The sequence below is a fragment of the Asterias rubens genome, chromosome 20 (genome assembly GCF_902459465.1).
Source record: "Asterias rubens chromosome 20, eAstRub1.3, whole genome shotgun sequence".
Lineage (NCBI taxonomy): Eukaryota > Metazoa > Echinodermata > Asteroidea > Forcipulatida > Asteriidae > Asterias > Asterias rubens.
Window position 1 is genome coordinate 9,062,001 of NC_047081.1, and position 10,696 is coordinate 9,072,696.

The 10,696-nt window shown below is 40.1% G+C and overlaps 1 protein-coding gene across 2 annotated transcripts in view; it reads left to right on the forward strand.

Moving 5' to 3' along the window:
• Window positions 1-7,883, forward strand: part of LOC117303927 (follistatin-related protein 5-like) — a 33,828-nt gene extending 25,945 nt beyond the window's left edge. For both annotated transcript variants that reach the window (XM_033788390.1, XM_033788392.1), the window contains exons 8-12: window positions 1,714-1,831; window positions 2,328-2,483; window positions 3,253-3,381; window positions 3,905-4,176; window positions 4,578-7,883. In XM_033788390.1, the coding sequence (XP_033644281.1) occupies window positions 1,714-1,831; window positions 2,328-2,483; window positions 3,253-3,381; window positions 3,905-4,176; window positions 4,578-5,522 (1,620 nt within the window). In that variant the 3' untranslated portion in view covers window positions 5,523-7,883. The remainder of the gene's footprint in view (window positions 1-1,713; window positions 1,832-2,327; window positions 2,484-3,252; window positions 3,382-3,904; window positions 4,177-4,577) is intronic.
• The last annotated feature ends 2,813 nt before the right edge of the window (window positions 7,884-10,696 follow it).

The following is a 10,696-nucleotide window of genomic DNA, read 5'->3' on the forward strand; positions in this document are numbered from 1 at the left end:
TTCGGACACGGCCCTATGTGGTGTGTTTTCGTTGCTGTAAACCAATAACTGTTTCGGTCATTGCCAGTGATCAACCAATGGCAAGTTCAACCGAAACCGTGATTGGTTACGACCGCGAAGTATGGCAGTGTGTATGTCGGTAGTTTGCCTTTAAAGGCAGTGGACACTATTGGTAAAATACTCAAAATAATTATAAGCATCACTGCAAAAACGTTGGTCAAATCATTTGTTGGGCAAAGTAACTTCAACAATTATTGGTCGATAATTGCCCAACAACACCAATAATTGGTGTTGTTGGGCAAACATTTTGTTTGCCAATTTTTTTTTTTAAAGTGGAACAAAAGTTGGGCAAGTGTTGGGCAAATAATTCGTAATCTGAATTTATCATAACTGTTGGTTACACTTTTGCTTATTTATTGGGCAACTTTTTTGGTAATTTTAATTAAATTTGATTGTTGGTAAAAGTGATAAACATTGGTTGGTCAAAATCATCCGATCATGCGCACTACGATCAAAGAGTTGCCCAAAAGTTGGGCAAGGTATAAAAAAAACATAACGATATTTTCCAACATGGCGAGTGGCGGAGTGGCTGTGACGAGCGGGGTTTTCCAGTAGATATAGATCAAATTTGAAGGTTAGTTTTTAACTAAATGAAGTTGTGTTTTCTATTCAGTCGTACATAGTCGTGACAGTTGCAGAGGGAGCAACAAAGTGACACTACTGTTGAATTAGTTTCAGTTTTTAGTTTCAGTTTTATCATGCCATTATGTGCAACGCCGGTTGTGGCATGTATGCGTGTGTTTGCGCTGCAACTGTCATGACTGTGTACAACAACTGAACAGGAAACAAACTGTATTTAGTTAAAAACCAACCTTCCATAGCATATCTACAAACCACTGAGCATCCTCTCGATTTTGAGAGAGATGCCAAGGCCTTGGAAGGTCACAGCTCACCACCGTTTGCCATCGTGGAAATGATATTTTCTACGCCTGGTTGTATGACGTATCACAAAAGAAACTGTAAATCAAAGGGTTAAATATATTCACCATTTGTTGGATAACACCGAAAAAGGTTAAATCATTAATAAAATCATCGCCCAATAAGTGGGTTATTGATAATGTTTTAAATACCCGAGAAAACGGGGTAAAAAAAATTACCCAACTGTTGGTTACCAAAATATACCCAACTATTGATTACCCAATTATTATTATTATTAATTATTTGGCAATCAGAGTGCCTAACTTTGATGGGTAATATTTTGCCCAAAATTTGGAGGAGTTCACTATTCGCCCTTAATTGTATAGTGTAACACCTTACTTGGTAACGAGTAATGGGGAGCTATTGGTAGTATAAAACATTGTGAGAAACGGCTCCCTCTGAAGTTACGTAGTTTTCGAGAACGAAGTAATTTTCCATGAATTTGAATTCGAGACCAGAGTTAGATTTTGAGGTTTCGAAATCGAGCATCTGAAAGCACACAACTTCGTGTGACAAGGGTGTTTTTTCTTTCACTATTATCGCGCAACTTCGACGACCAATTCAGCTCGAATTTTCACAGGTTTGTTATTTTTTGTTGAGATACACCAAGTGAGAAGACTGGTCTTTGACAATTACCAATAGTGTCCAGTGTCTTTAAATTTACCTCGTGTGACATGGCCATTTTGGCTGAACTGAGTGCCGCCATTTAAAAAAAAAAATTATGTTATTTTCTAGACATACGACGATGGGACACTGTACTTTCTGAAGCTGACGCTGATGCACATGGGGACGTACACGTGCTATGTTGAAGGCTACAAGTCCGTCAAACAAACGTACACCCTTCAAGTTCAAGGTAAGATGACATGTTGGGAACACCGTAGTTTGTCACTCGTCGCTATAACGAAGCTTCACATCCATAACTTTAATGTGATATAAATTATGTTAATTTGCATCGGGATAAAGATTTTTTAATTTTCTATGTTTACTCCTTTACACCTATGTTTGTGAATTGAAAGACATGCTTAAACGAAAATGGCAACAATGGTTCTTTGCTGAAATTCATTTAAATCGTGTTGAATCAATTGAAAGGAAAACAAAAAAGTACAATCATTTTGAATACCCTCTGTGGGATCTCCGTGGGTTTTTCCTGTCATATTTATCTTGGGTTGTCCTCCCACATCTAAGACTGAAACTGCCTTCCTTGTCTTTTCTCTGTGTTTTTTTTTTTATTTTTGTTTTGCTGACTGACTTAGTTTGCTTTTCTGAGAATCCTTGGCTTTACAACCAGAATAACTGAAATGAAATGAAATCCTAGGTTTAACATAATTATTTGGTTTTTCTTTCGTCAGTTCCCCCGACTGTTCACACCTGCCCGAGTGCCAGGTTCCAGTCCTTGGGTAAAGTGGGCAGGATCCAGTGTTACGCCCAAGGAGTACCCGAACCAGATAAGACATGGAGTAAGAATGGAGTCCCAGTGGTAGAAAGGCCAGGACTACGTCTTGAAGGTGAGTAAGAAAGTAACGCCTTCAGACCCTTTCTTTCTTTCGTCCTCTGCAGCCGATTTCACGAAACGCTAGGATTAATCCTATCTCGAGTTTAGGATGAGTAACCCGTCCTAACTTATGATGGGTTAAACAATTTCCTAAACGTCTTCGGATACGGAACTGAACTCGTCCTAAGATTATTCCTAACCTGTGAAGAGTTTGGTGACATCGACAGCCGTATGGGGGACTTTTAATTGGCGTTCATTATTAATGTCTTTAACTAAAACAATCATGCACGCATCGAGTGCCTCCATGGAAAGCAGTGCTTGGCGCTATTCGGAGTTCACCCTCATTAAAGGCAATGGACACTATTGGTAATTACTCAAAATAATTATTAGCATAAAACCTTTCTTGGTGACGAGTAATGGGTAGAAGTTGATGGTATAAAATATTGTGAGAAACGGCTCCATCTGAAGTGCCATAGTTTTCGAGAAAGAAGTAATTTTCAACGAATTTGATTTCGAGACCTCAGATTTAGAACTTGAGGTCTCGAAAGCAACCATCTAAATGCACACAACTTCGTGTGACAAGGGTGTTTTTTCTTTCATTATTATCTCGCAAGTTCGATGACCGATTGAGCTCAAATTTTCACAGGTTTGTTATTTTATGCATATGTTTAGATACACCAACTGTGAAGGCTAGTCTTTGACAATTGCCAATAGTGTCCACTGACGTACATAAATAAATAAATGAATTTTAAGCTAACTTTATGTTTTATGGAATCTCTTAGGTCAAAACACCACAGTGCGTATTGAGAATCTAGACTACCCAGACACCGGCAAGTATATCTGCACAGCAAACAACGAGGCGGGAACCGTACAGTCTGTCTCTTCAGTCTTCATCCAGGAGAATGCTAGAGGTACATCCAATAACGTGTGTTTGTTCAATGAGCCCTTTTCACACGACAACAATTTTAGCTGACGTCCCATGCTTAATTTTAGCAAGGTTGTGAAATGTTGTTAACATTATTACACTTGGTGTGAAAGGAGAGCAGTGTTTGAACTGTCCAACGCAGCAAACCTCAAGGGAGTAAACACAAAGCTGTCAACAGCAAATCTCTCTCATACAAACATTTGGAATGTCTTTCGATTATGAATGACTTGTACAAAATCAGGAAATTGTGATTCAGTAACGAGACCGATAATACATATTCTAGTCATTGTGAAGTTAGCCTGGTAGGATTTGAACCCACACACTTGTGATTGCAAGTCCGGCTATCGTAACCACTGTCGTCGGAAAGGGGAGCAGTCCCATGTGGAATTCAAAACAACAAATCTGCAAAATTGCCGAGGATGAATATTTTATACTACGGAAAACAAAATTGCGTCACGGGTGACGTATTTTCAACTGACAGAGTTTGATTTGTTTGATTCATTCTACAGCTCTGGACCACGGACCCCTTCATGTCTATTACCTGTTCCACGCAAACGGCATCCGAGTCGTGGAACCAGACTCATGTGGATTCAAACTGAACGTTCCGACCAATCACGTCTTGCCTAAGCCCCACGGTGTCCTCTGTCCAATGACGCCCTCTGGCGACACAGCCTGCTCATGGGGTGACGCAGTCAATGTTAACAATCAGTACATCTACGTCACACAACCCATGAATAATCGAATCATCATGATCGATATCAGAACCCAACAGATTATTGAGGTGAGTTAAACTTTTCCCGCGTTTTGATTTGAATGATTTCTCTTTACCGGGTGTTTAGATGACAAACCTGTGACACCAATCCTGGACTTAAATGTAGATGGCACAATTTGTACACAGCATAACGGAAGATCGAAAAACATAAAATCCTATACTTAATGGAGATTGTACTGTCTAATTGTTTTTTCTTCATCTTTTGATATGATGAAAGGAGGCACATCTCAAAACTTGTTTAACTGTTCCTTTTTCAGGGACTTGTTTTTTAACAGACAAGATGGCGGGAAGAGGTCCACGTGGGCTGGATATCATTTTGAATAACTCAGCATGCTATAACACGTGATCGACGTAGGGATTTTTAAAGAGGTAGTTAACACAAACTTTATCTCCTCTTTTTTGCTCCCCAGGTGATCCGCACAGACGCCGTTCCAGTGTCTCTTCATTACATCGAGCACCATGACACACTATGGGTCGTATGTTGGCGATCTACGGATGCCGACGAAGGCACGCGATCTATACAAGTCATCAAGTACGCCAGTCAGGGTGAGACCCATGCCCCAATCCACACCACGCCCATCGGACACCACTTCGACGTCATCAAGGGACTGTTCATCCCCCAAGTTCAGATCGTCAATCAGGGAGATTACAAGTTTGGTTACGTAATCCACAACCATCAGATGGCGATCACGAAGATCAACCTGGACACGACAACTCTTTCATCCACGATCGTTTTGACCCAGTACGAATGCTACCCGGAATCCGTGGCCTTCTTGGCGACCGGCGGTTACGTCATCGTCAACTGCGCAAAGGACGAGTTCCAGCAGTCTAAGCAGCTCATCCTCGACTACATGACCGACATCGTCCTGAATGTTAACGATGGCATTCGCGGGACACCGTACGTGTCTCCCGACGGTCGTTACGTCATCAGTGCCGACAACCAACACGGTCTCGTGTACATCCAGAAGGTCACAACATCCGGTAAGGTCAAGACCCTCTTTGAGGTCAGCACCAATCTTGGGGTCAGCGACGTCGGATTCTTCCCCAGCAAGACCGACACTCACACCTACGATATCCTGGTGACGTCACGTGACCGCCCGGACGTCCTCTTCGTTGACCTGGAGACCAGTAAGGTCAAGATGATCCCGGGCGTCTTTCATCCAATCAGCGGCGAGAGCTGGCCCTGGAACGAGCACAACCGGCACATCGTCAACAGTGGCGTGTTTGGGTCACACGTAGCCACGCCCGGTGCTGATCACGTGGTACTGATTGACGGCAACAAGAAATCGGTCAAGTGCGACATCGATGACGTCAGCCAGAGCAACGTCATGCTGTGGGTCGGAGATTGCTACTAAGAAATGTATTCAAAATTCTTGCAAATTGAACCTTTTTTCCTGCGTACACGCCCTCTTATTTTCACGATGGAATCTGTGTGTGATTATTGCTTTTCAACTTGGCGTGATGTGTGCGTGAAGGCACGGCGTGGGATTGTGGAAGCCCAAAGTATATGTGTTGATGAGTACTGTGGTGTATAAGATGAAAACCCTTTAAATAGTTGCCAAATATTGACCTTTAAAAAATCATGTGATAGTTTTAGTCTAGCGCCACCAATTTTACTAGTGTTGTAAAAGTAAGGGTTTCTTTTTTCCTGTATGATAATAATAGTGTCAGTGTCCTGGAAAGTCTGAGGAAGGAAATAACCCGGATTTGAGCAGTGACTCCGGAAGAAGCTGCCTGAAATAACATGAAAGCAGCGGAAGCACACGTGTGAATGTGCACGACTCTTGAAGCAGCTTGCTTAGCGGTTTTGGCTGTGGGGCATTAATCGAAACATACGATTTTATTCAATTATTGCTTTGTGGTCAGTGGTTTGTGGTGAACTTAACATTGTTCCTAGTATCGATCACGATGTGCAATACTCAAGGTTGTTTTCTGCATAAGAGACAGCGTACATGTGTGTTAATCGTTAATGTTCCAGCCATGTATAATCATGCCTAAAATAATATACAAGTGGCATGAAGTTAATACCAAAACTGGGGGTCGATTTCACAACAAACTATAAATCATCTTTAAAATGAGTTGCCAGTATCATCATGGTGTTTTGTATTATGACGTTGCAGTTTGCTGAGCGATTGAGACTGATTTGCGCTTAACATCAATCTTAACGCTTTACGAAATCGAGCTCAGTTTACGGTCAGACAAAGGATTGAGTAAAAATCTCGCGCAATCACGTAAAATTTCAAGTCGCGAAAAACAGGAAACCGTTATAATGTTGAAAAGGTTTCAGTATTAATTGTAGTGTAAACAATTGCATAGTTTCTTAAGTTAGTAGTTGGTGTCATCATAGGGGATTTCCCTGATTTTTATTAATTATTATTTCCCGCCGAAAATGGGACTTTTGAAGTCTGAAGACACCTCTCTTACTTCCGGAGGCTTTCGATAATCGATAATCGATATAATTAATTATTGATCATGCTCACTTATCGATTATTTGCCTTCATGTTTAATTTTTTTCTTCGCTTCCTCTCTTTAATGCATGAGTTGTACATATTATACTAAAATGTATCATTTTGCGTTATTTTCTTATATTTATTATTATTTATTTTGTATCTGATAATGGAATTATCTTTGTATATTCATAATTAACTTTTAATGTTCGTCGTATTTATAGATAAATTGATGTGTGTTTGTGTTGTAATATATACAGCAAGCAGTGATTACGTACACGTGACGTTGCTGATGAATATTCAAAGATAGGTACCTAGACGTCTTAAATGAATTATACGTATTTAGTCTTACACGTACCCAGTTTACAATCGCGTACTATCATACGATTTAGATATGTCCATAGCCTATAAGTCATAGAAGGATAATTGTGTGTGCCGCTAGAGTTAGGATGATGTTGTTTAATATCAAAATTGTTGATTTTTATCACGGCATAGTTTTGTTCAAGCTGAATACAAATCGGGTTAATATCATAATAATAGCAGGCATTTATAGAGCGCTCTTGTATACACAGGATACAACGCTTTACAACTTGAAACAGAACAATAAGCAACTAAATAATAGCGTTAACAATGGAAAAACAGTTAAGGTTGGTGGGAGCATGGACTACCTCCATGGTGGGAGATAATGGCCGCTGTCTAATTAAAAATTCATACCTTCTTAAATCAAGTTTTCGGAGTATTGAAAATAATTAATTCAAATGCTCAAAATAAAAATGGGGCTAAAAGTTTACCGACATAGTTTATCCGAATTAACGGCGATCAGAAACACATATTTGTATAAATGTTCTGACAGGAGTACAGACTTGATGACAAGTCGTTAGGCACAGTGCGATGTTACACATGCAACAGTCGTAGGTCGCGCGAGGCAAATACTGGGTCGAGAGTGTGTGTATCGTCCCCGTAGCTACGCCGCGCTGTAACTACACTCACCGCGCTTAACAATTACCGTCTTGACTTCAAGACTAACAGGAGTATAGTTTTTGTTTCAGTAAATAGAGTTCTAAGATAACCTGAACAGGATCATGCCAGAATGTAGCTAGCTAAGCTCCATGTTTACATCACCAATATTAGTAATGTATTGCACTTGGTGTGTGTGAACAATAACCTATAGACGTGCTTACTATAGCTATCGTTTAATCGTTTAACTAATGGCATCGTTTATAGTAATCGTTTATAAACGTTTAATAAACGTGTGGCTGTAAACTTAAACTCGTGCAAGTGTTTTTTGAAGCTTTGTGGAAAATAAGTACAACTAAAAAAAACTTGCGGGTACAACCATGTGTAAATAACATTTTTGTCTGGTGTGTGTAAAGAGATTTGCATATTATATGGTTTACCAAGTGAAGGCACTTGGGACAAAAATTGGTCCGTGCCCCCCCCCCCCTTTTGCCCCCCCCCCCTTCCGCCAATTTGAAATCTGTACAGTTGGGGTAAGTGATAATGTTTTTAAACTATTTTTTTAGCACGCAGGCAATGTACTTGGTTTCACACTAACGCCAGATTATAGAAAATAGTAAAACGTTTTTGTTAAGTCGTTGAAAACGGGTGTGCTGGAAAAGTTACCGGACACTTGACCAGAAGTGGCCCTTATAGAAAAAAATGGTGCACCCCTAGTGCACCCCTATTAAATATTATCAAAAAGTTACGGCACCAGTTGTACCCGCAACTGAATCAGCTACCGTTAATTCCTAAACTCTCGTGTATTGTCATGAATAGCTATATCACTAGAATTATAACCGTTATGTGTCTGGCGTAAAAAAGAAATTAATGTTGCTAGCAGACATGACGTGTCACCATTGCGTCACTTTGACCATATCCGATGACCTGGTGTTGTGGCATGTAAGGATAAAACCATCCGGTGTTTGTATATAAAGATGCTTAAATGACAATTTTTTTTTTTTTTTTTTAAATCACTTTCTAAATAATTGCAGTTTTGTGACGCAACCCACGTCACGGTGGTCATAATACTTCTTGTTGTACCAGACGGGTGAAACTACGTCATACATCACCCCCTTACAATACATGGTTACCGGGGTTACCAGCGGACGCCTACTTCATGACCTTGATAGGGTCAACCAGCCGCGGCGAGTGCTTTTGTCAATTACTTCCAAATCACTTTCACAGGTGGACAATACACACATACAAAACTTTCGCTTTTATAGTTTGCGCTGATGATGTCACCGGAAGGTTCCGCGTGCCCTCACACTTTGTTGCAAATGTTTGTATTATCCTTGCGATCTTCTCATAAATCCCTTCTCCGACTCCCCCATCAGTTATCAAAACCAAGTAGTATCTTGGACCCGCTCTTTCCAATTCGCAACAGTTTAGTTATGAAACAGTCTGTCCTGAGATTGTTCAGGCTGAACAATCAAAAGAATTAAAAACCCGGTTGAAAACATTATGTTTATTGACTACTGTTGATTTATTAAAGGCAGTGGACACTATTGGTAATTACTCAAAATAATTATTAGCAATAGAACCTTTCTTGGTGACGAGTAATGCGTGGGGAGAGGTTGATAGTATAAAACATTGTGAGAAATGGCTCCCTCTGAAGTGCCATAGTTTTCGAGAAAGAAGTAATTTTCCACGAATTTGATTTCGAGACCTCAGATTTAGAACTTGAGGTCTCGAACTCAACCATCTAAACGCACACAACTTCGTGTGACAGGGTGTTTTTTCTTTCATTATTATCTCGCAAGTTCGATGACCGATTGAGCTCAAATTTTCACAGGTTTGTTATTTTATGCATATGTTGAGATACACCAACTGTGAAGGCTAGTCTTTGACAATTACCAATAGTGTCCACTGCCTTTAAGTTATGGAACAGTCTTTCCAGAGGTTTTTAAGTGACAGGCTGAACAATCAAAACAATTTAAAATCCGGTTGAAAACGTATGTTTGTTGACTACTGTTGATTGGTACAATGGTGAAGATGGGGCTTGGAATGCACAATTCCTACAGTAATTAAAACAACCTTCAAGTTGATGTTGATGGCGAAAAACCCTCGATTTAAGGAAGACTCATCCGTAATAGGAGACTTTCCAACGCTAGATGGCAGCAGACATACCGGGTAAATTTCCATTGTTTACGTAGTTCTGAACATGCGCATAATTCTGAGAACAATGGATTTACCCGGTAAGTCTGCTGCCCTCTATCGTCCCAGAAAGTCTCCCATTGGAGTCATTACAACCTGAGAAATGTTTTCGTTTCTTCATTTCAATTATTTTCGGAGATAAAACTGGTACAAACGTATATATATACCTTCCGGTTACCATTCTTCTTCAAACAAATTCAAATTAAAAAAACAAACCTGCAAGTTCAAGTGCCGAGCGAAGGACCATCTTAAACCCTCGATTTAAGATCAAGAGGTCTCACATAAATCGAGACACTCAGCTTGTAAACAAGACGTAAATTGCAGAACTTGTAACTTCTGTTTATGTTATTTGAAACATGTTTACACTTTGTGGTACAATGGTCAACCTGCGTCACCTCTGTTCCTATAGGTGTCGGATATAATGGATACACCAACCTCTTTAATTCACCGGTTTAAAATTTCGTCCGTTATCGCTTTAGAAATCGAACCCCCCCCCCTTTTTTTCCCTCAAAACTTCATTGCAATAGTTTTTTTCCCCCTGCCGCTGTGATTGGCTCTTTCCGTCAGATTACGTTATCATGAAATTGGCCTGCTCTTTTACCAAATCATTGCAAAGTCGTTTTTGACAACAAAATAGCCCCCCCCCCCCCCCCCCCCGGAGTGGTTCAAACTTTACTTTCTAACCCGTCTTGCTGATTATTATATAGTTGTACTTCCCTGAATATTATCAATTAATTTGACCTCCGTGTTGGTTTCAATTTGATCAACGAAGAGAAACTATGCAGGGAAAGTCCCTATAATAAAAGTTGCGGTTTGGTATGGGTTAAGCTTTTCGGATTTGTAAGGACAAAAAACATGTTTGAAGACACTGGACACTATTGGTAATTGTCAAAGACTAGTCTTAACAGTTGGTGTATCTCAACATATGC